At 30.6% G+C, this 26,981-nt stretch overlaps 1 protein-coding gene across 1 annotated transcript in view; it reads left to right on the top strand.

Moving 5' to 3' along the window:
- Positions 1-255: 255 nt before the first annotated feature.
- Taf5 (TATA-box binding protein associated factor 5) overlaps positions 256-26,981 on the top strand; it is a 65,508-nt gene continuing 38,782 nt past the window's right edge. Inside the window, 8 exon segments of the mRNA XM_076472873.1 lie at positions 256-491; positions 2,167-3,508; positions 10,340-10,447; positions 11,735-11,813; positions 15,665-15,743; positions 20,912-21,035; positions 23,757-23,875; positions 24,179-24,256. Coding sequence (XP_076328988.1) covers positions 10,359-10,447; positions 11,735-11,813; positions 15,665-15,743; positions 20,912-21,035; positions 23,757-23,875; positions 24,179-24,256 — 568 coding nt within the window. The 5' untranslated portion in view covers positions 256-491; positions 2,167-3,508; positions 10,340-10,358.

Below are 26,981 nucleotides of genomic sequence, written 5' to 3' on the forward strand. Positions count from 1 at the left end.
AGTTTCAAATGACGTTTTCTTGTTAATTCCATTTTAAATGTAGCTTTATTGTGCTTAGTATATTAGTGTGATATGCCTTTTTTGTTGCTATTGTTACTAATTACCACTCATCTCCTAAAATAATCTTTATCCTTTTATTTTGTTGTATTTATATTCCATAATTATAAAGGTTATTGACAAAAAAAATACATAAAGTATGAGATTGCTAAAAAAATACATATTACAAATTAAGCTGTATTGACTGATTAAGTCTATCATAGATTTTTAGTTGCTTGTGTAACACGAATATGAGAGCGATGGCCGAAATTGTGATGGATTCTCATTCAGTTGTCAACGCAACGAATGAGCCTGAATTACAAAATGATATTATTACTGTTGAAGGAGGGAACGAAGCATCGACTGACCAAAGTGGTGCTGAAAGTCAGCAACCTGATGTAGATAAAAATGCATTGCTTGCTGTACTTCAGTTCTTAAAAAAATACAACCTTCAGGTTAGTAGATTCATTCAGTGACAATAAGCAATATGTGCTGCTACTTGTGTTAGTATTAATAATACTAATGATCATACCACTAGTATTTATAGTAGTAGTACTAACTTAGGCTTATCATTATTGTTTAGTATCACAATTTTTATTACTATTAGTGACTGGCACTGATGAGTAAAATTAACATATTGCTTGCTAGCATGACATAACTATAAACATGTTTGACAAAAGTGATTTAATAAAGAAAATGTGGACCTAGTATTTTCATTTTTTTGTGTGTATTCAGTGATTTAGTGTTATTGTTAGTAGCACTGAGTAACATATTACTGATGTAGTGAAAAAGAAATACACCATTTACCTTTAGAAGTTAAATAATCCAAGCTGTTTCACATGTTAGCACTATTATTACATGTTAAAAAGTTACACACTTTTCCTTTAATTCCTTAGGTTTGTCATCATCAGAGTTCAGGACAGCTCGTGGAGTTCTTTTAGAAATAAACATAATGTTTTACCATTGTAGTGGTAATATAAAAACCTTATAACATGAGTACTTTTGAAAGGTAGACTCTTCAAAAGCACATAAATTGTAGTGTTTTGTCATTTTATATTATGATTTCTTGAACCTGTGTGTTTTTCTGACATATCATTGTAGTGGTAGTTTATACTGTTTACTAGGATGAAGTCAGTATTATGGAACACAAAGTAATAATCCATAATTTATATATATATATATTTGTATATTATAACAATAATTTTTAAGCCAAAACAAAACACATTAAAATTAAACAAAATACACTGCATTTTTAAAAGAATAGGTCCTAGGGTACAAGCTACAACATGGGATTATAAAATGTATCTTAGGTTTTGGAGGTGACTGAAGGAGTAGAACTCACATTGCAGTGGGGATACACCATCTATCAGTCTTAACCTCCAATTCACTAGTATTGCATAAGAAATAGACACAATTAGATTAGAAATTAGGAGAGTGAGATATAGGTACTGAAACCCACAACATTCTACATCAGACAGCTGTGGCAAGGTAACTGCTCTTCCATGTTAAAATAATAATAAGAAAAAAATGAAAATAAAAATAAAATAACAAACAAGGAAATAAGATACTGCCATTTGGGGGTAGGTAAGATGAAACTTGCCTCTTGAAGTTAGCATTCTAGCCCCCAGTATGGTAGAGGCACTAATTAACATGACAATGAACCATATTGGTATATTAAGTTTACTGTGACCATTTTGCTTTTATATATGGCTCTCAAGGTGTACACCTGCATAAAGAAGTGCCAAGTTCTTAAATGACCTTATTTTAAACTAAATATAATTATAATTTTCAGTAAAATTTCTCTTTTTATTTATTTAGTACATTTATTACAGAATAATTTTATCTAAAATATTTGCACATGTAGTTAAATGTTTGTTTGTGTATTGTGAAGCACTGAAGTACACAGTTGGCTAGCTATATTGTATCTACCACAGGCAGAATGATCAAATTTACTGCTGAGATTCTGGGATGTATAGTAAATTATGAATCAACTTTCAAATTGTTATTGTAAATGTAATTTTTTCAGGCTCATTTTTGCATTTTAACAAAAATATTTGAAGTTTTTGTCTTTTTTTGCAAATACTTGTATGTAACGTATTCCAAACTTCTTTTTCCCATTGTTTTTAGTAGTATCATCAAGCATGTTTAACTGGAAGAACACTACTTTGGTAAAGGAATAACAGATGATCAAAGCAGTATCACATTCAATGACTTTTCAACATCTGATGAATTGATAAGCCAACATTGTTAAGATCTGTGCCACATAATGCTAAAAACTACTGTTGCACTTAAGTAATAAATTCAGTGTGCTTCAACAGATGGTGCATTCATATTTAAAACTCTTCAACGACATTTTCACTGAAATTTGCTAGATAAAATGACTTAATGTGTGTCTAATAACATAACATCATGTGATTGTAAATCCATAATAATGAGTTACTGTGATAGCTGTTTACACCTGGTAATGCATCATGAGATGACATGAGTAAACAGTTAAATAATACTTGCTTAAGTTTTTAAGAACAAGGTTTTTCATAGGATTTCAGGACTTGGGGTGAAATACTCTTGGGTGCCAAATTATGAGGATGAAAATTTGTAAAGTGATAGTGAACATTTAAATTATTAAAGTAACAAAACTGTCTCATTTCATAGTGATAATCTGTTAATTTTGGATCTGTTTAATATCTACATGTGTATATAGGAGCTTTTGATAGTGGGGAAAAATTAAATTTTGTAGTGTTTGATAAACTAAAGAATATGCATTTTGAAATGGGTAAAAGTCATCCATTTTTTAAATTTTTAACAAGTGTGATCATTGTGTGGTAATTATAAGTTCAAACATCCATTCTTTAGCTCAGGGTTCCCAAACTTTTACAGCACAAGACTTCCCAAAACATTCTGTATACCTCACCTAATGAACCTATAGACTGAGTACATAAACAGGACTTTATATAGTTGCAGTTGCTTCCTTGACACTTTCTTATTGCTGTCTGGGTATCTGTAACTTCTAGTTTGAAAAACTCTGCTTTCATCTAATAGTGAAGCTGACTTACAAATACCAACTTTTGGTTAATGTACAACTTATTAGGATTTATCAAGGGACAGTTTGCTGGCTGTGAAAAAGTTTGCATCTTTTTACAATGTCAGTATGTTGTGAGTAGAGAATGACCAATATATATATATATATATATATATATATATATATATGTTTTCTGACAATAATGGTCAGTATTTGGGATTTGTTTAAATGTTGTCAGTAGGCCGTTCCAATATTGGCAAGTATTTGTTTTTATAGGTTACATGACAAAACACCTCAGTGGTTTAAAAAAAAATAATTGAGAATTGAATGTGCAAAAAATATTCCAAGTTGATGTTGCACAAAGAATGACTAGATTAAATTTTGCCTTCAACTGATAGTGTTTGGATGTATACAGCCATGGAGGTTTCAGATCATAATTTGTATTCATAAAAGGTAAGGAAAATCTGCATTTTGTCCTAAATAATAAGCAAAATGATATTTTTTATAAATGAGTAACAGATGAATATTTTCTTTCTGCAACACAGTATAAAGTAAATGGGATTTCTCTCTATTCATCTCCTATGGCTGTTTTTATTTATATAAAAAGATGATGTTAGATTTCCATTAAACATGCCCAAACTGTTGCATAGAAATGTATATTTATTATTTTATTTATTTGAATTCCTTTACTGCTCAACAAATTATAATTTACAAAAGCATGTATGCAGTTAGTTATGTTTACTGTAAGGAATTACTGCAGGACATTTTACCAGAAAAGAATGCGTATGATTTAATTATCCTTATTAAAAATTAGTCTGCATAAAAATGTTTAGTGAAGTTATCTAATTCATGTTATTAGAAGGTGCTTTCTCATTATCACTGAAGAAATGCAAAGATACAATTTGAATGAAATAATTCTGCTACAGTGCTTCCCTCCACTCACAAGATTAGCTATTCTTGCCTTGTGCTGCCTCTGTGTGCAAACATTTTTTTCATGCATGTCATAAGCTTTCTGCTCCCCCCTATTGGAATAAAATGATTCCAACATTTCTTTCATGCAAGTTGTCATGTGTCATTTCTCCACTAATAAGTGCATGACATGTGATGCATATGACTCCCTCTACCAAATTATTACTTCTCATTTGGTAGAGCTTGTGTTCAGATGTGTTTTTTTTTTGTTTCAAGTTTCACTTGCAAAGTGGTTTTCCTTTACTTCCACGTTTATTTAGGCTGTTTCTTTACTGTAATACAATTCTAGTTTATTACAGTCACATTATTATTTATAATTTAGATTTTTGGTTGAATCTTCTTGATTATGAATTCTAAAGTTAAAATTTGTGTTACTACTTTGTGGGTTACACTTGCAACTGGTGCCATATCAAAGGCCTCAGGTGCAGGCAATATAGTGGGAGATTTGCTCGCATTTATTCACAAGAAGATTGAATATTAATTGGGTCAACTGGTATTTCTAGACCTCACCTCACTTCTTCCTGAACATACTGAGCCTGTTTAGATTGACAAGGACTTGGATCCCTATTTCCACCTCCTGATTTTGCTGTGTCTTCCCACTTCCCAAACTACTACTCAGGATTCATTAAGTCTATTACACATTTTATTTCTCATACATATGATGTTTTTTCCCTTCTGCCTACTTCTTCTGAACCATGTTCTTCCTAACTACATGACCAATCTTCTTTCCCCAAATATTCAGGTATATGCTGACCAGTTTGCCTCACAATTAAGTGATGGGGTTAGCATGCCTTGCCCCCAGTGGGCTTTGGATCATATCATCTTACATATCATCATTCAGACCAATAATTGTTAAGGGGATAGTCTCCAAGTCTCCTATAAGTCTGACCCCTACACAATTTTCCCATCTTCATCTTCCACTCACATCACTTTAACCATAACTCTGTACCATCCATCTTCTCTCTGAGACTTTCCATTGAAATCATGAGGGGTTTTTTTTTGTGACATTCTCTCCCTTTTCTCTCTCACATTGGTTTGTTTCTCATCTTTAGTACTGACTTTGCATATGTGATTTCTCTTTTGTTTAGACTTATTAGGTTTTTATGGGACCTTAAATCACATCCGTTTACCTGTATCTTTGGAATTTATGTATCACCCCATTTTAGTGGCATTACATACTTGACATGGTCCCATAGTCCTTGGAGTCCCCTGTTTCATCTGTACAACAACAATCTATCTATTCCAATCTTTTTGCCTGTTTTTCTCATCATTTTTTTTGACAGTGTGTGTCACATTACTAATAGTATTTGTGATTGCCTGTTGGGTTCTGATTCTTTGGGGGCATGACATGCCAAATTTCATCTGTGGTGTCCTTTCATCAAAGATCACTTTGTTCTTCAAGTTTTATTGGAAGGATTTGTGATCCCATTTCTTTCCCCACATCACATTTCTTATACCCATTTCCTTCCCTCTGCCTTAGGATCCAATAATTGAACAACATTTATTGGAGGTGTTTCTGGATCAACTATCTCAGTAGGCTATTAACCTGTTTGACAGATTTTACCAGGTTTATATTCCAGACTCTCTGATATTTCCAAGAAACTGGGGAATAGAAGCTTGTCATTTATTTGTCCCACCTCAATATGATTCCTTCAATTTCCACATTTCACCATGGAGTAATTTCTTTCCCTATGTTAGGGATTTTTTCCGTATGTGTGGATGATCAAGATGTGTGTCACTAATGCTTACCTACACATCCCTATCTCAACACAGTCTCATCTGTATCTTAGATTCATCCATCATGGGGTGGTTAATCAATTTTGTACCCTACTCTTCAGGCTTATTTCTGCTCTTTATGTTTTCTGTTTGGTGGTCAGAGATTTTGTTCATCATATTTATGCTCTTGGGCTGCAATTCACCATTATATAGATGACTGGCTTTTTATGCCTAATTACAAACTGGAGTTGGCTAGCCATACTTGTCAGCTCCTTCATGTGGCTGCTTGATTGAGCTGGTTACTCAAATTGGAGAAGTCCTTCCTCCATCATACCCAATATCTTGTCCTTTAGGTGTTTTTTTTTAACACTCATGTCAGTTGGGCCAAGCCTTCTCCTCCATGACTTCATTCCATGGAATTCTTAGTTCATCATGCTTTTTAGCTCCCTCACTTTATGCGTATGAAGCTCAATTGCTCTTAGGGATGTGGTCGTCAGTGACTTTGCTGGTCCCACTTGGCTGTGCACAGGCTTGGCTTCTGTGTTGGCAGGTGCCCTGCTTTCTTCTCCTCATCTGTATTTACATCTTTAAATGTAAATGTCTTTAAGCTTCTAATTGTCCATCAGGCTTTGAATCACTTCATAGCATTGCCTGGTGGTAATTCATTCCAACATTTCTACAGTGGTTGCATGTATCAGTCACCAAGGGGGGCATCTGGTCAAATCTCTCTGTACATTTAATCTCTTATACTGGGCCCATATGCATCACATTCATCTTCTTGAGTTTAATATTCCAAGTGCTTTTATTCTTGTAGTGGGTCATTTTTCCAGCCCTGAAAAATTTTGTTTGACGGGGTGGTCTTTAGATTCCCTTGTATTCCAGTGGCTTTGCACGTGTAGATGCATTTGTCACAGCCCTCAATCACAAATTATCCCCCATTTTGGTTTCCCGTACTTCATTCTCAGGCTTTGGTGGTTGATGTCAGCATCCAGGATTAGTCCTACAAATTCCTTTGGGTTAATTCTTCTGTGCAATTACTTCATTGGGTGGTCTCTCTCATTCCTACCATTCTGTATTGAGTCCATCTGATTGCTCCCTGTTAGTCAGCATAACCATGTTTTCCATGAGTACACCATATGCAACTTTTTTCCCTCAGTACCCCTTCCCTTGTCTTCCACACTGTACAGCCATGTGGATTCATGGATTAACTTCCACACTTTGAAATGCACACTGTAGAGATAAGGTTTTTTCACAAATTGCTTATAGGTAAATAATCTCATGATGCAATTGCTTCATAAACTTGCCCATTCTGAACCATACCACTCTTAGGCTGCAGTGGGTGATGCAGAAAGGAATTCCTCTCCATCCTTTCCATGCCTTGTATTGAACAAATCGGTATGATCTGCTTTTCAAAATAGGGTTTTGTAGTTACTCATTGCTCCTTTATTTTTTCCACCCTATCTACTACATATTTCACAGATGAGTGAAGACTTTACGTGGTCAGAAGTGGTATGGTTCCCCTCTTCAGATTTGACTCTCTCATTTCCAGGGGTATTCTTAGACACTTTTTATAGGTACTTCTGTCATCCCCTGCACTGGTCTCTCCACCTTACCAACATGGGTACTAGCTAATCTTGTGAAGGGTGGGAAGTACCATATAGGAAATGATAATTTTCTATACTGAAAAAGTATTTCATTAAGGTATTTCCTTCTCCTCACACACCCCACCCTTCCTGCCCACTTTCCTCCAGTGCTTACATCTTCTTCCAAATTTCAAAATAATGGTAATGCTATGAACCAAGCAAATTTAAATCAAATATTACTGAAGATTAGTATAATAAAGGTACTTTTTAAATCTTAACTAGGAGCTATAACTGTTTCTTTTCAGATGGGAAAGTGGTGTGCATAAAAGCATTCTGATTTAATAGACACTCATATGTTGAGCAGCAGCATATGAGTTTTAATTTTACAGGTGACTGAAGGGACTTGTAAGAGCAAAGTGTAATAATTCTTTAAAAAGTTGTATATTGGTGCAACACAGTATACTCTATGTTCATCAGAAGTGTGTCCAGTGTGATAAAAAAATAAAGTAGAAAATTACTTCCAGTATTTGGACTCATTTGAAAAACCATTATAGTACATTTGGAAAAGAATAAATAGAAAATGGGTGAAAGAGAGAGTTAATGCATCAAATACTATAACATAAACTACATTCTTAGAAATATTGAATATACCACAGGCATGGACCATAAATTACTTCAGATCTAAAGCATATGACTATAAAATAACAAATAATTGCAACATATGGTCATTTATATACTGTAGTGTCAGATGTTGATTTTTTGGTACTTTATTATTGCACTACGACCAAGGTACAACATAAAAAAAAATGGGAAAATTTTCTGCACCTATGTGTTTGAAGAAATATATTGTAAAGTGGATAAAAATTAAAGTTTTTTAACAGTATAAAATGCTGCCCATAACATCTCTTTCACTGCTGAATATTTACAGGAGTGACAGAAGTACTTATTGTTCTTACTACTAACTGGAATGAGCATGACTGGAAGAGAATATTGGCTGTTGTCAATGTATATCTAATATTTGGATCTCATACTGAAGAGAATTTTTGACAGACTTCCAGGAATATGCTGAATGAGACCAGTACAAATCAAAGACATATTGCTGAGAGACAGTTGAGCAAACATGGTGAAAAGAATGAACTTAATATCTACTCTGAGCTTCACTGCACATGCTATACAGCTTGTTATTAATGTTGGTGTTTTTAGTTAGAAAGCAGTAATAGGCATTTTGGTGAACCTAAGATGAACAACTCATTTCAAGTACTCTATGTTAGCCAAGCAATGTTTACAGACAAGGCTGTACAGAATAATACATGTTACTTATGCAATGAATGTGAACAATTACCATCTCTGTGTGCTTAATAGCAGGTTATTCTTGCAAATATCATAGGAACTTTGCTTCTTACAAAAAGGAATTTTTGAAAATGTGAAAATGAGTAGAGCCAGTACTTGAGTATTTGATATAAGTTCCAGTTTCATTGTTCTCAGATGGGTACTTGAAGAAGGAACTTCATCTAAAGGAATCCATATTATACACAACATAATGGTGAAAAGCCTTACCAAGTGGTTCTCTGGAAGTTGACACTTTACAACCCACACAACATTACCAAGCAAACTGCATTACTGCATACAGCTCTTGATTTAAAAAAACATCAAAAGAAAAATATCTTTAGGCTTCCACAGCTTGAATTTATTACCTCTTGCATTGGAGTTTTTATTTCCATTTTTTTCATTACACTACACAAAAATGTTATCTACAGAAAAATTTCTAATCCACTAAAAATTGTTAACACCTCAGTCAAATCATTTCTTTTTTTGTGTTCCAGAAGCAAGCTCAAACCTTAAAGCATATCTTGTATAGCATAATTGTACACAGCTGTTATTACAGGTTACACCAAATGTGTTAAAAATAAATTAAGACTTATGATTCAATGTCTTTCACATTTTCACACTTCAGAAATTATTATAAGACAAAGGAAAGTCTATTAGTGTTTACAAGTTATTACAAGACTGATGAAACTTTGTAGAATGGATGGCAACTGCCTGTTATGGAAACACAAGTGTAAAGGATGATTTTTCAAAAGTCTTCCACCTTTTGTCTTCAGAATTATTACAAGACTGTTAGTGATAGTAATGATAGTACAGTTTCTCCTTGAGTATTCTGTGATGTAAGCTACTGCAGATACTTTTTGGGAGTTTTAACTAAAACCCAAAATGTTTAATCAATTTTGTTTTATATCTTGAGATTTTATTTCTTCAAAATTTATTTTTAATACACAGATGCAAACAAACAAACAAACAAACCAGATGACTTAAAACTTTCCTTAAAAGTTCCATTGAATACCTTCCTATTAGAACAAGCATAGAAAGAAAAATGTTGACTGTGGGTATGAACTTCCAGTTGTAGTTCAACATTGTTAATATAGTAATTTATTACAACTGGTTAAAGCTCCTATACTTAGTAATTATTAAGGTGTTATGTTGTCAGAATTGCTGCATTAAAAGTAATCTTAGATACAAAAAGGTGTATATTAGTTGAATCAATTACACATAAATAATACTTTTGTTTGATTTGATAGATACATATGGTATATGTGATTTAGGTTTAATATTTTATGTTGCTTGATTTTTAATAATCTTCACAGTTCGACAAGCAAAAGAAAGTGTTACTTTTAGTTTTGAATAATTTAATTTCTATTATAAAATTATAATTTTCTGAGACGTGAAGACAAATTGTGATGGGAAAAAAAAGAGTACTTTTGATACATAACATACAATTAACAAAGAATTGATAAAGCAGAGTGCTAAAATATATCTTTAATCAGTAGAACTCCTATTTTATTACAATAAAGAAAAGAAAGAAATACACTGAATTCTACTATTTGAAATAAACTTTAATTAGTGCTAAATTTTCAAAAGTAAAATTAAAGTAAATCTTTATTTGAAAAAAAAAGTTTAAAATTTAGTTTGATAATGAATAAAATTACTGATTTTTATTTATCCTCCTTTCTGAGGACAGGAAACAGAGGGTATTTTACATGAAAGAAACCAAACTACTAGATGACCATTTACCTACATCTTCACAATCCAGTTCAGATGTGACAAGTGTGCTGTCCTCTTTTAAAAGGTATAGTAGTTTGGTACCACAAATCTTTAGTAACATTATAATATTCATTTCTATTGCATACTTAGTTACAAAAAAACTACAAATAAAGAAATGAACTTGTCCATAATAGTTGATAGTTATGCAACAAATTTTCCATTCAATGCTAAGAAAAATCAAAGTAGTAGCACAAGAATTTGTAAAGAAAATAATGTGTTGAATTGTCACAAGTTAAACATCATACATTCACAAGGCACAAGTGTGGGGCCTGTAATTTAACAGTTTTCACAGCTGACTGTACACAGACCAAATTAATGTGACATGTTTACAAGAAATGTTATGAAAATGTACCACACGTGTTTTTAAAACTAATGAATGTTATATTTTTATGTGTAAAAGGTTTGTCATAATTATATTGATTGAAAGTACTCATCCCTTGTTGTGGAAAAATTTAAGTTAATCTGTCAATTTAAATTACTTCATAGACTTTAAAAAGGTTAATTGTGTTACAATTTTGGTTTCATTTAGAGCCAAAGCTCTGAAATACTTGTACAGCTTATTGTGAAAAGTAATTGTTGAGCATCTCACCCATGCTAAGAGCTATTCAACAATAACATATAGTAAATCTACATTTTTATTCTTTAATTCACATCAGATGTTGAAATGTGAGTGATAGTATGATTAAGTTCTAACATTTTAGTGTAGAATATCCTGCTTGTGAAATCTAATTTAGCATCAGTATTATTCATGCCTGTTTTTCATCATTTCAAAAGTGAATGTTGAGCTTTGCCTTCGTGCACAACTTTTCAAATGGGAGGCAGACAAGTCTCGGATAGACGACTTGGTTTCTAACATATATAGGATGAAATGTATTTTCTACTTGTGTAGTATATAATGACAGTATAACCATAGCTTTTCACAAGAGAGTCTTAATATATGAGGCTGTGAGGCTGACCTGTGTTACAGGTATTTTAGTACATGGATCATTTATTTGTCTAATAAAAAGGATTATGGAATCTGTCATGAGGAAATAAAACAAAGTGTAGATGATCAAATGTTTCACTGTGATTTTAAAATCTATTAGTTTACAATTTTAACAAGTTGTTTGATGTCTAAACTTGTTCTAAACAAACAATATTGAACCTTAAAAAGAGACAAAACATACACAACAAACTATTAAATAACAAAGAGTAAATTGAGTACTAATCAATGTGTGAAAAGCAAGGTTGAATCTTAACTTGCAAGATACCAGAAAATTAAAGAGTAAGGTCAAATATGAGAAATTACAATTTATTTTTTTATTTGGAATAGTGAAGGAGATCCAGATATATATGAAGATGCATACACAGTTCTGAAAAAGTTAGTCGAATCTTCACTAGACACTTACAAGGTATATTTTTTATGATACTCATGCTATAATACATATTTATATATGAATGTGTGTATGTGTAACTTGAATAAATGTGAAAATATTTTACATCATTTTTGCCATATGTTAATATAATTATATGTACTTCTGAAAATATCCCAAGGATCATTTCTTAAGATAATATCAACCAAGTTGTACAAAAATTCATATAAAGGGTTTTATAATGTTTATTTGAATGTTAGAGGTTGCTTCTATGCAAATTCTATATTATATAGGGAGAAAATTTTAAAGCACAAAAGTGCATATGTGCTTGCTGTTCAAGTATTAGGTACTTGACACTGTAGAGGACACTTTTTGCATGTTAACTAGTGTTGAACAGTATTACAACAGAAAATTACTAGGTGTTATTGTTGAGAACACAAATTAGTAAAAGGCATAAGTAAAAAACTTAATTGTTTAAAGGCTAGCATGATCTCTGATGTTTTAGGATTGTGTAAAGAAAGCTGAAAAAAGAAGTAAGAGTGGTAAGTGTTCTTCAGTTTCTGTTTATTGTTACCTCCCCAAAATTAATATTTAATTTTTCCAAAAAATATAAAAGCAAAAAGTCTTATAACTCTTGATAACTTACCAGAGTGAGTTATCACTAGTGGATATGACCTTCCTTGAATTAATCACAGCCTGACATTACCATGTCCCCAAATCACTGCTGGGGGTCATTGTTCCAGTCTTGGGTCAAAATATGTTCAAGATCCTGGACAAAATGTTACTGCAAGGAGCAGTGCCCCTTTTTGAGAGTTAAGGCTGGAGCTGATTTCTTAAAGTAAAATTCTGTTATTGGTGTGAATAAGCTAGCTTGTTAAGTTGTAAGAATTTAAGCTGTAATTTTTGTGAAACATTTACTGAATCAGTTAATTTTGTGGAAATGGATAGATAATTGATAATCATGTTCAACTGCTTCCATAAAAACTGGAAGCTATCAGTCTGCAACATCTCCTAGCAACTGTAGCAAAAAATATTGTACATAGACAAGACCAAGTACTGCAGTCAGTACACAGGGGAATGTTACCATGCATCTAAGAAGTGAAAAATTAAATTAATGAAAATATGGACATCACCATAAAACCAATCCAAGGTGACACCTAGTGAGTAATGCAAAAAACGCTTACAAAAACAAAGTGAGTAAAAAATAACATTTTATAAATTTTAAGCTATCATTATCTTTCAAGTGATTGCCATTTTCTCTAAAAAGTCATGAAAATAATGTCTTGGTGTTTAAGTCTCTTCCTTTATTATTTAGTAATTAGCCAATTTTAAGTCACTCTAATATTCTTCATCAGGATATGATTTTCAAGATAACTTATCTAGCTTTGCTGGCAAGTTGTTTTTTCCTAATATTGATAAATAACTAGCTTAATTTAAGAAACATATTGGTGGTGTTTCTTTCTTTTATTGAATGAGACTATCTGGCTTTATGTTTAGAAGCTTTACCCCAGAAATAACTTTGATGAATTTCATGTTCCAAAATAGAATTAGCTTGTTTATGGTATTTTCACGTTCTTCCACCTGAAATTTGAGTTCCACTAGTACAACTTTTTCTTTTTGTAATAGTAAGGTCAACTTGGGAATTCTTTTTTTAATCTTTGTTTTATTAGTGAAAGCATAAGAAGAAAAGATATTTTGTGCTTTAGCTGTGTTTGTTTCCTCATTAATTATTAGTGTTCATTTTTGTAACTAAAAAGAGTTCCCAAAAGAAATCTTGTTCTGCACTTTGGGGTCTTGGGTATATCTTTGATGGTCAGATATTATTGTCCAAGTAAAGTAGCCCAAAAGTTGATGGTGGGAGTTGTTTACTAGCTGCTTTCCTTCTAGTGTGTTATTTCTGAATTATGAATGGCTTGTACAGGTAGCTTTGCACAAATATCAAAAATCAAACAATTTTATCTTGAGAATATTAAACTAATTTTGTAGAGTTTGATTGCACTATACAGTTAGCAAGATGTAGCATTGGATTAAATTTGGTATACATGTTTTACAGAAATGTGCTAATAATAGCCCATAAAGTAAAGTAGTTGTGTTGAAGGATGTATGTAACAGATAGTCCCCCTCTGGTACAATGGTAAGTCTATGGATTTATAATGCTAAAATCAGGGGTTCAATTTTCCCTGGTGGACTCAACAGATAGCCCAATGTGGCTTTGCTCTAAGAAAATGCACACACATGTAACACACAACCTTGGCAGTTATAGATTATAATCTGTGTTGTATGTGTTATAAATGTAAACTACTTGGACCCCTTTATATATTCAAGATTTGTATACATTTATCAAAATATTCCTGAATTAATTTAGTGTTCTCTGACCATGCTGGCCTGGCATTGCCAAATAGGTAGAGCATTTGTTTCCCATCAAATTTGTTCACTCTTTCAGCCATGGGAGCATTATAATGTATAATGTGGTGGTTAGTCATACCATTCATTGGCAAAAGAGTAGCCCAAGAGTTGGTGGTTGGTAGTGTTGGCTATCTATCTTCCCTCTAGTCTTTCACTGCTAAATTAGGAATGGATAGTGCAGATAGCCCTCATGTAGCTTTGCACAAAATGAAAAACAAAAAACCTACCATGTTAACTTTACCCACTATTTAACAAAATATTATATGACTATTTTTATTCTCTTACTTCATATTGATAAAGGATTTATCATTAATTTAGTAACAGCATTTTTCTCAGAATCAACTCAATTATTGTAGGCTTATCTTAATGTTAAAGCCAGAGTAACTCTTAGAGCTCTGAATAGCAGCTTCAGAATTCCTTAAAATACTGCACACTTATTAAGTGTTGCCTTGTCATACAGCAGTTGCTCATGTAAGATACAATGCTGTTGAAAGTCAAGTTTTTGTCTTGACAGTGAATTTGTATAACTTGACTAAAGGCAGTAAAGAATTTGATCTCTGTATGTGCGAATTACAGTACTGTTGTGATTATGTCACCTGTTTGTGTTGAATTCTAAACTCTGACATATTCTTGAAGAAAATTTACAACTAGAAATGAAGGGCCTTAAGAATTAGTCAAAATAAGTAAATTATATTAAAAAAAGTAATAAAATGTTTAAAAGTTTTTCAAACAGTTAATTTCATGGAATTATTTAATGAATGAGATACTCTGTTAAAAATGAGAAACAACATACATTAACCACTAACCCTGACAAAGTCTATTTACATGTATTTTGTACTTTATGTGTTTTGCTATAAACTGAAGGCAATTTCATTTTGTAATGGGCTCTAATACCCATAGATAGTGAAATATAAGCAGTAGTGATCTTTATATATCTTGGATTGTTCTTAAAGTGTTAACATCATTCAAAAATAAAAACTACAGTATTGTAGATTTAAGAGTATAGTTTTGGTATTGTAATTCAGAAAATTTAAAAGTTAATATCAAATATCAAGAAGACAGACCAATATTCAGTTAAAACATGTATTATGTTCCTCCCAAGATAAACCATTTCATTATACTTGTAAACTTTTGTTTTCCATCTTATTATTACTTGTTGTGATGTTTATTTTAATGCAGTAATATGTAGAAATGATTACTGCATATGCTTCCAACAAATGAAGGTTTTAATTTGTATGATTTACTCAGTATATGTGTGATAAACATCAAGTTGATGAAAATAGGAAGTTCTGAAATTTATCTACGTGTATGTTGTTATTTAGTTTTCTCTAAAGATTTATTTTCTTGGTGTGTTCAGTATTTGAAGAGAAAGAATTGATAAAATTTTATACTTGAACTTACTGTATGTAAATCAGTCCATAACATTTGCTTTTCAGTTGTAATAATATATATATATATTAGTATTTTTCTCTATTGTTTTTCAGTATGAATTATCTATGATTCTTTACCCAGTTTTTGTACGAATGTACCTGGAATTGGTTTATAATGACCATGAAATACAAGGTAGGTTTTGTACTTGTTATAGTGTGAGATTTTTCTGGCTTATAAGTCTCCTAGTTGTGAGTGGAATCTGGTTTCAAGATAGAATGTTTAATTTCATACTGTAGGAGTATTCACATTATTGTTAGGTAGATAGTGTTGTTGCATTGAACTGTAAGTCAGTGATTCTTAACTTTGTGCACAAAAGATTCTGAGATTTCACTGAGTCAGTCTTCATGAAAAGTAAATTTCATGAAAGTAATAAAAAATACCTACTTTCATTTTCATACTTCATTTGTATTACCTCTGGAATCTCTTAAATGAAGATCAAAATTTTTTTCTCTGTAACATTGTATATTTTATTTGTAGCTTTCTCTACACCAACAGTGCACTTGATTCCAAGGTATAAGTATCTATATGTAAAGAAATGAATGGTTGAAAACAATTTTTTAATTAACAAAGCTCCTCCTCCTTCATTATTGACAAGGAAGTTGTAAACTACATCAATTCACAGTTTTATTGTATTAAACATGCTTTTATTATGCTGCATGGAACAGTTAAACAACATATTATGGAATGAGGCATTATGCTGTTTCCAGCAAACTGTAACACACAAAGCTATATCTCAGTAAAGCAATATGCTTAGAGTGAAATTACATTATAGCATAGCAATATTTGTAATATAAGTAATTTGTGTCAAACTTTGAAGATCAAAGAATAGAATAGAAAAAATCTAAAATGGGCAATTTGGTGTACAGATTCATCATGTAATACAAAACTTACATTAAAGTTAAAATGTTACACTCTTCTATACTATATTTTTATGCTAAGTTTATCGTCATACATTCAGTGTAAAGTTGTAAAAATGTTGTGAGATGTGTATTTTCCATCTGTGTAAAAGAATAACACATTTGGTAGACAAATTTGTAATCAGATAGTAAAACTTGCTTACAAAGTACACACCTGTATTTTAATCTACCAGTATTTTGGTGTACAGTGACATATCAATTACTATATATTGCATATATGTTGTTACACTTTGCTCTTAAGTGCTTACATTTTATTTATTTTTGTTGAAACATGCAACAATAAATAATAAAAGTATACATAAAAACTTTTACTTATGCTGCTTAAATGTTATGCAATGTATTTGCCCTTTGTGATGACATGATTGTTAGCTCTCACCCTGAGCCTTGTTGATCCTCTCAGACTGAAGCAAATACAAATTAATTTTTGTGGACTTTAAATATGCATTTCAGAAAACAAAATTGTCAGTTCCTGGGATAGGACATCACAAAACTTTTGTTTTGTAGTTTATTTGACTTTCTGACAAAGGTGTAAATAGGTTAAAAAAATCATTTCTCTTCACAGTGACAATTTTGATAAATACACTTCAAAATTTTGAAGCAAATATCAGCTTTCCTTGCCATAAAATATACAAACGATCATCAGACTTATGTGGTTCAAAAACCTGTTTTTTTTTCTTCTATTTATAAACATATACTTAAGAGAGAAAGGTTGAATAAGTAAGTGTAGTGGATGGAAAAAGCTTCTCTTGCAGGTTTACTGAAGAGGTTCTTTTTTATATTCCATCTTGTCAATATGCAGAGTTTGTTTCTTATTGGTTGAGCATTGTTAACATTGTATGGTAGTAGTAATAAAGTGTAAATTAAACAACTTATAAACTGAATGTGTACATAGAAGAGTGATGAGGAATTTCTTGTTTATGTGTTTCTTTTTGAATTAAAAATTAAATATTGTATTAACATTTGACTTACTAACTAAGTTTTGATGCCAAGCTTGTTGATAGACATTTGTACACATAATTACTTGGGAGCTTACATGGGTTTGAGTATGTTATTTTAAAGCAGTTTTAAAAATAGTGTATCAGCACATCATAGGACAACTACAGCTAATAAAAAACCATAGTGTAATGGGATGTATCATAACTACATTTCATCATTGTAATAATATGTATTTAATTTGCATATAATCATATTGTGACAATATAGCATTGTGGGATTCCTATTTAAGTAAAGTTTTTCTTAACGGGAGACATCTGTGATCCTTCTTTAGTGAAGACTTTACAGTCTTTGTTGGTCTTCAATGCTGCTTAATGTTAAAGAGTTTATTCTTTGAGCTTGCATGTAAATAGAGAGTATTTTTTATTTGGTCAATCCTTTCACTGTGGGCATTTTGTTTTTTCACATGCCATGATGTTTAAGTGAGTTGCATTGAAAACTTGATTAAAGTTCTTTATTATCTTGGTATAGAGATAAACTTGGCATCAAAATGTAACTAATAATCAATTTTTTATTGTATATAAGTTTGTAAAACAATATTTAAAAAATTCTCAATTTTTTTCTAATATGAGAATTGTGATATTTGCCCTCTAGTTATTCACCCTTTTCTAACTTATGTACCATCACATTAATATATATGAAATTTAACATAAATTACTCATTATAATGTTGTCATCACTCAGGCAAAGTATAATATTTATAGTCTACAATTTTATTTGATTACAGAACTATAAACTGGAAAATCAGACCCCTATTGCCAATAGTTTTCTGTGACATTTAATACTACATTCTTTATAACCAGTAGAAAGTCATGGTTTTAATTTTACAAATGAGTATTATATTATGTTTGTTCTATACAGAGAGTTATTTGTTTTGCTTCGTGTTCAAAGCTTATTCCTATGAGAAATATATTGATGAGTTCAGCTGAATTTTTGATGGCTCTTTTCACATAATTAGAAAGCCAGGAAATAGTGTGATAGTTGTAAAACATTGTCTATTTTTTGCATGCTATTATTCTATGTTCTTAGGTGTATTATTTAATTAAATAAATTATTTAGTGCATTAGTATGAAAATAGGGTTAAGTTTCATCAACAGTCAAAAGCAAAAAGATGATGACCCAGGTAAGAACTTTTTTTTTCATGTGTATTCTTTATCTATTAATAGAAAATAACTACAGTATAAAAATAAAAAATTTTTTGGTTTGATAAGGTTTTATTAGATAAAATAAAGAATAATGATAATAAACTTTTATGAGGTATGAGTAAATTGTGAGTAGTCTTTGTGTTGTGTAGTTCACATTACCCATTCATATTACATATTTATCATGTGATTTTTCAAGTCTGTAGAAGGAATAATACAATTTAAGTAAAAACAAAGGTACTGTTATGAGCCTTAAACTATTTAGGATAAACAAATGTATTCTCACTATAAATATTATGCTTACAAGTTTGTATTTGTTGATTTACTGCTATCATTAGATATAATGACCCTTGAAGAACTAGATATCAATGACTTTAGAACATTACATGGTCCTTCTTAAAAATGGTTCATTATCAAAGGAAGCCTATTAAGTGGCACCAGCAGTGTAACTTTAGAGTAGCTTGATCAATACTTTGCAGAAGTGTTAGGACAAAGTCAAAAATTAGATTTCAGGCTACTTTCAAAGAAGAGTGGCAGGTAAATCACAAGTGATTTATTAATCTCAGTATTCAGTACAATAGAAACTCAGTGAAAGTGCTTGAGTTCAGCAAACAGTTAATATTTTGTCTGTCCTCCTTTTGCTTAATAACTGCAGACAGTCTTTCAGGTATTCTTGGAACATATTCGATCAAAGTGTCTTTTGGGATTTTACTCAAAGTGTCTCAACTACATCCTCATAAATTTTATTTGGAAGTAATGTTTGATTTGTCAAGTTTTTAACCTGTGAAATCACAAGTCTGCTCAATTGGGTTGAGATCAGAGCTCTGTGGGGGCTATTACATAATTTGAATAACTAGCAGCTTCTTTTGTCACTAAGTAATTTCTGCATAGGTAAATGCATTGGCTAAATGTGTAGGGTCATTATCTTTTTAATAGTAGAATCCTTTATCAATGGCACACAAACCATTGGATATATCATGACAGATCTGTTTGGTCCATTATTTCATGTATTTTGCAAATATCTCCTGTTGCCTCAGCAGAAAAATACTTCCGAACCATCACATCATGCTTCATCATTGGTTCTGTGCATTGAGGTAAGTATCTTTCTTCCATGAGACCTACACTTTGAACCAAATATTTCAAACTTGAACTCATCCATTCATAACACCCTATTCCAATCATCAGCAGTCCAGTTTTGTACTTTTTAGCAAGTTTCAGTTTCTTGACAATATTTGGAGATCGTAGTAAAGGTTCTTAATTGCTTCTGCAACTTAATATTCTATTCTCATTGAGTATTCTTATTACTGTAGATCTGGACACTTTTCTGTCATTTGGTATATGGTCATTTATCTCATGCTTGAGATTAGTGGCAGTTTTTTTTTTTTCCTGAAAGCTGTATAAATGAAGATACTTAACATCAGTATCAATAAGTTTAGGTGTTCTACCTCTTCCTTTCCTGTTTTCAAGTTTACCTGTCTCTGTTTCCTGATCTAGGGTATACTTGACAGTGTTTGGGTAAAATTAAGTTTTTAGCAATTTGGTGGAGAGTCCAACCAATATCATGCAAAGATTTGTGTGAACTCTTTGCTCTACTAACAATCCTCTACATTTTTGGACAGTATTTTTTTTATCAAAGTTTTTTTGTGGAGTGCTATTAAATTGATTTCTTCCTGCACATACTAGTAGCATATGTTATCTCCCTGTTAGCTTTTTTCTATTTAGTTAAGACTGTGCATGGGGTACCATGGTGGTCATTTCAGATCTTAAATTTGACTAGTATGTTCATTCAAGCAGAACCCTTATAATATGCCCTTGGTACAAATATGTGGGAATTGGCTATTCAGGTGTGAACAGAGATCAGCAAAACATTATAATAGTGTTGAAATTAACATTCTCTAACAATATCAAAGAATTAGGCCATGAAAAAAATATTATTTTGTCCTAACACTGTTGCACAGTGCTGTAATTGTGATGTGTTAGTGATTAGCTGGCATAAACTGGTAATTTAAAGATTACAAACTCAAGTACTTGTTATCAAAGATGCTTATCCTATGTGGGTGCTGTCTGAGTCAGCTACCTGGATGTAAAAACTTTTGGATAACAAAATTGGCCAATTCCAAACTATTTGGAATTAATGTCTTTATGGAGAAAAGAAGTGATTAGCTCTAAATATAGGAAACATATGCTTGTTGCTAATCATGTTTTACTGAAACTCATTAGTTTATTATTTAAGTCTCTTGTTTTTACAGCTGTTGATTTTATGGCAAAATTTGGACCAGAACAAGAAGAATATTACCAAGATGACATTCAGAAGTTAGCTTCAGTTACGAAAAAAGACCACATGAAAGGAAATGAACTTATGGATAATTTCAAGTAAGAAAAATGGCTTGAGTATATTTTTTATTTGTTTTGTCTGACATGCAATATAATTTTTTTACAATATTTTATAAGAAAAAAAATGTTATTTAGAATTTTATTCTTGTTATCTGTACCTTAAGAGCACCAAGGAAGTTTGCTATGTGGCAGGCCTTTAACAACCAGTCAGGTATGTGGCTGTTCACCTATCCATTTTTCATAACTTTCTTTCCATAAATTTTATTTCAATATTTTGAACTAAAACAAGTGAACAATTTACTGTGTATATGTCATCAGCAATAAGCTCATAAGCAAAACTTGTTTCATGAGTGTTAGTGTCCATTCTACATAACAGGACTAACTGTGAGATATATACTTGATTTGTTTTTTATTGGGTTATATACCTGAGAAGTGTCTGACAATCTTGTTTCTCAAAAATTGTGATTGATAATCATTTTAGAAATATATTTCTGTGTTGTTGTTTATTCTTTCATCATTTAGTCCTGGTGTTTGGCATACTTTCATTATGAGTGTTTGTTTTAGGCAATTTTTATTGTTATATATTCTACAATTTTAATTTGAAAGACAAACTTTATTTTACTAAAAAACAAGAAAAATATCAGTGTTAATTGTCATCAAAATGCTTCATTAATTAAGCATTATTTTTAGTTTTATTACTATTTGTGTTTTTGAAAAACATATACCGAGGTATTAAATCATATATTTCTGTATTCATTGCTAGTTGCTTAAAAACATGTAAGATGTAAGTATAATTGTTTTACACTTATAACTAGAAAATACAGAAATTGTATAAGAATTAATAACAGAACTAAGGTCAAACTGGCTGTGTGTTTATAAAGAAAACACACACTAAATTCAGACTACTCTCACAGATATCCATATCTAGCCAATGTGACTTCACAATGGAGAAATTATTTATGACTTCTTAGAAAATAAAATGTTTGACTAGAAAACATCCTGAAGCAGTCAAGTTTTAACAAAAACAATATAGTAGAAAAATATATAAATCCAAATTTTTACATATTTTCAAAGGTAAAAAGTATTTGATAAATATTGTTGTGAAAATAATTTTAGCATTTAGCTAAAAATTTTATTGTATATAAAATTTGTATATTGTATATGCTACAAGCATGAGGCAGGTGTCAGTTTTGTTCACAGTTGTATGAAAAGCTTTCTAATTCACTAAGTGTAAATGAAAAGGGAGGCAATATGAATGGCAGCACTTGTGACATAAGTTAGATTGCTTTTATGTTCAGAATGTATCGTTCAAGATTTTTATGTCAGTACAAAGTTAGAGAATTTTTGTAATGCTCTATTTACAACTGAACATGTATTCAAAGAATAAAAAATATTTTTGTTAAGTCATAAAAGACAGTAGTAACACATATAATGATGCACGAATGATTAAAGAGTTAACAAAAAATTAAAAACACTAGTTTTTGACAAGCCTAGCTTCTTATTCTAAGAAATGGGTTTAAACTGTTTTCAGCAACTAATACATTAAGTTAAAATCTAGTCTATTTTTTATGGGTTTTTTAACTTCTTTTAACATTTATGCATTGTTATGCTAAGGAATTTTATGTATATTTTATTGTTAGTTGTGTTTATAAAGTATGCTTGGTGCAAATACATAAAAATATATTTGTAGTTGTGTATGATTTATACTAAATTTCATGCATAAAAGTTTATTAAGTTGAACTTGTAACAGTTTTGCAACTTGGTTCAAGATAGATGGCACTATAAATAGTTTTTGAGAACATTGAAAAATTAACACTGCTGTGTACATAAAAAATGGTAGTTGTATATAAGAAAGCAAACTGTGTGATGGTACATTTAGACTGTATTAAAGTTAACCTGTCATTATTATGCATTTTCAGGTTTTTTTTCATAAAGTATTCTTGTTGGTCAGAGCTGTTCATAATGTACTATTAATTCCATATTTTAAAAAAGATTTATATACCAACAGTGGTAGATTTTGTACATATAGTCTGACAATTTTTGAGTACAAGACAGATGTGATTTGATTCAGGAAAGTGCAAAAAAATCAGTGAAAAATGCTTTTAAAGTATAAGAAATGTAAAATAAACAAAATCTGTGTGAAATGGAAAAAAAAATGAGCCCAATAAGACAGTCATATTAGTGGTAATTTCTGACATTTAAATTGTATTAGTAATTAAAACATTATTTCTATCAAAAACAAACTTTTTGTATGATTTGATTTAATGTGTTTTAACAAATAGGTCATTGCTGTTATCACTTTGCATATAGAAACATTATGTTGCCCAGTCATGCTCACCAGCATTGATTAAAAACACTTGAGGACTCTATAAGTAGAAAGTTAGTGGTTGTAATTTTTTTGTGTATTTGATTTTATGACAGGAATTTTTTATAATTTTCATTTGTAAGTGTATGGATTTTAAAACTATGTATGAAAATGGAATTAAAGGCTGATGAGATATTAGAAATAGAAAACAAAATTTGCTTGATAAGCAGAGAATTGCTTATCCGAGATACAATTTTATTTCCAGTTAGTTTCTCGTCATCAAGAATAAAAAATTGCTTGAAATTTAAAACTTAGTACTTGGAAAGAGCAAGATTTTGAAAAATTTCATTGTGTGATTGGTGAAGTTGCTTTTTTATGCAATAATAAGTGAGTAAAAGACCTGTAATTTTAGTAGTTATTAGCTGACTTAAAATTTTTTTTATTTATTGTTTTAGGTCAGAACAGTTCACACTGAGAATGTCCAGAGACACATACAATTATTTAAAGAGGCAGTTGCAAAACAGAAAAAACAGTCTTCTCCACAATATAATACAAGAACATCTGTATTTTGATGGTGGGTGTTGAAATAACATTAGACAAATTGCTACCAAAACTAATTTAAAAAAAAATATATATATGGTTAAATAACGTTGAATGAATATATTTGTTCACATCATGATGTATTACTGTTCAACATCAGTATATTTATTTGATTGGTAATTAGGTCTAATTCTGTCTCAGTAATAAATAGAAAAGGTTAAGTTTTCAACAATTTACAAAGTTTTTTTTTTTACAGCTATTATTTAAAGTAACTTGCTGTTTGTTATTTTTATTTTGTAAAAAGTAAACAATTTAACAGATTTTTTTTAATGAAAAGTTTATGAAGGCATGGCCAGAAACAAACAACAAGTAGATACTACAGCTGGAGCAGTTTTAGGTGAAGCTACAAGACAAGGTAAGTTTAGAGACATGTACTTTAGCATTCAAACTCTTTTATTATATGTAGTAGACAGGTTTTTAGAAAGATTGAACTGTAAAATGATTCAGGTAATTTTGATACTATTACAAGATCTTATCTCTCTTGAAACATTAACTTTTCTTATAAGTTAAAAAATTTGAATTACAATCAGAAAACAAATATTATTTAAACAAAAAACTTTGATAAGTGAGATTTAGTCTGATTTGGGAAATAATATCTGTAAGGGAATCAAAATATGAAGCTTTATTAGATATGTTATCAATTCTATATAGCAATAATTTTCTATGCAGTTGCACATACTTGCACAATTTGACTGCATGATGTCTTGGAAATTATAAACAATTATCTGTGAGTTTATATTTGTGTGTTAAAACCACTATTAAATTGTGTGATGTAGACAATGACGTAAGCACTTTTCAATCTTGTGGAAATAAGTAAAGCTTAATTACAAGTTTAGCTTTATTTTTGAGATTTCTTTAGCTTTTTTTTATTGATGTTGGATCTATCAAAAGTGTAAATAATAGTTATTCAGTTTCAGTATATTATATGGTTGTGAAACAGATACATACTGTTACAAACGTTAAGCAATTTAGTTTAAATAAATGTAGTTTTTTGTTATGGTTAGGAATTATTCTAGAAAGAGAGAAAAGATGATTTAAATTTATTTTATATTTTTTACAGTGATTATGAGGTCAGTCACTTTAACAACCTTGTTTACAGTTAGAGAAGAAAAAATATCAGATGAAATAATTTTACTTACTGAGAAAAAGTGCATGATTTTTATTAAGAAGGTTTGAGAGACTACACAAATGAAAATTGTATTTTTAATTTTAACATGATAATTTTGTTTTAACTCCATATATTCACAAACAAATTTTTATTGAAACTGCATGTTTACTGAAAACTTGCCAAATGTTGCAAAGTTATATTAAGTAATAGTTTCAAATTTATAATATATATACCACTGTGGTTTCTTGATGGTTACAAGGTGGTGTTGCGATAGGGTTAATGACATTTAAAGTAAGGTAAGGAAATTAGAGGAATGGTGAAATTTTGGTCACAATTTCTTTTGTGTTAGGATAATTTTGTTTAATCTGTTAGTAAAAAAATTCTTTAGATATATTAAGTTCCATATGGAATTTTTTTTAAACCTAAAGTCTGTGTTCAAAATTGTATTGTGTAGTAACATGTTTACAGGTTATAGCATGCACTGTAAGAATTCATTTGGTCTCCCACAGAAGGCTTAGCCTTTGTAGGAAGGTTCAGATCTGAAGTAATAACACAATTTTTGAATAATTGCTAACTGGTTTTAAGTCTCTTTTAGTCATGCTTTTCTTGTATATTTGCCAAATCTAAGATTGTGGTCTTAAAAAACTACCAACTAACTTTTAATTTGTTGAAAAAATACACTGATTATAAACAAAAAGTGTTAAAATACACAATCAATGCTTATGGTATGATCAGAATTTAAGAGGAATCTCCAGAAATATACAAGATGTTAGATATTTTAATTTAAAGTAATATGTATCTTCATTACAGGTTTAGGAAGTTTTAAAATATGTAACTAAAAAGAAAACTGTGAGCTCTCTCATAACAGGCTTGGACTATTTGACCAACAACGTAACCTCTTTGTACACATTTAAAGTCTTTATAGGTGTAGTAGTTCTAACATGCAATATAGTATGTATAACTTTACAAAATTTGGAAATATTTCAGTCAGTATTATTGTCATTCACAAAAAATCATTTTTAATTAAGTATTTTTAATAAAATAAAATAACGATCTGTCCATGAATATACTGAGTATCTGATCTGTGTGCAAATTATATTTCTTGTTAAAATTACAAATATATTTCTTCATCTCAAAAATCTCAAACTTCCTTTCTGTGTAATCCCTAAAATCTCCTAAATGCAGTTCAAACATTTTTTTCACCTAAACTTTATAGTTTATCTATTTTTTTCTCAAAATGGACTCAAAAAAATCTAAATTACCCATTTTTCTTTTCAGAATGACTTGAAATTCTATTATGAAAGTACATTTGTTTATCCTAAGTAGCTCTAAATTTGTAACAATATACATTTGTTTATAATTAAATTTTATTGTTTTATAGCCCTTTGAACTATGTCCAACTACTGTAAATCACTTGGGGCACATGCAGCAGGTCAAGCTACACTATCAAATTACATTACCTTCGATCCACTAAAGCTGTTTACATGTGTGCCTTATGAAACATTTTTTATCATTTCACCTAATCTAATCTTAACTATGGTGGTTCTTGTACTTACCTGTTAGTCTTCCTGGCAGGTTATGATAATTATCATTATGCTATGGAAAGTCTTTTACAACTTCTTTTACTCTAGTTTCTCTCTTAACATTGTAGATTAGATGTCAGCATTGGTTTTATGCTACTTATGTTTTTCAATGCTGTTTTGTTTTACCTTCATTCCCTTTTATGAATTTTACTACATTTACTTTCACCTTTTTACTGGACGTTTGGCACAGATAGCCTAGCTGCTTTGTGCCATAAAACACTAAATCAACCAACCAACCAATCTTAACTAACTTAAAGTGATCCTTATTTCCACATTTGAGTTACTTTTATAACATGAAAACAAAGAATTAAAACACTTGTAAAATCTTTTTTCTTATCAAAAAGAGTTAACTCTCATTGTTTATACAAATGATGGTAATACACTTAATA

This window comes from Tachypleus tridentatus, chromosome 12 (genome assembly GCF_004210375.1).
Source record: "Tachypleus tridentatus isolate NWPU-2018 chromosome 12, ASM421037v1, whole genome shotgun sequence".
Classification (NCBI taxonomy): Eukaryota; Metazoa; Arthropoda; class Merostomata; order Xiphosura; family Limulidae; genus Tachypleus; species Tachypleus tridentatus.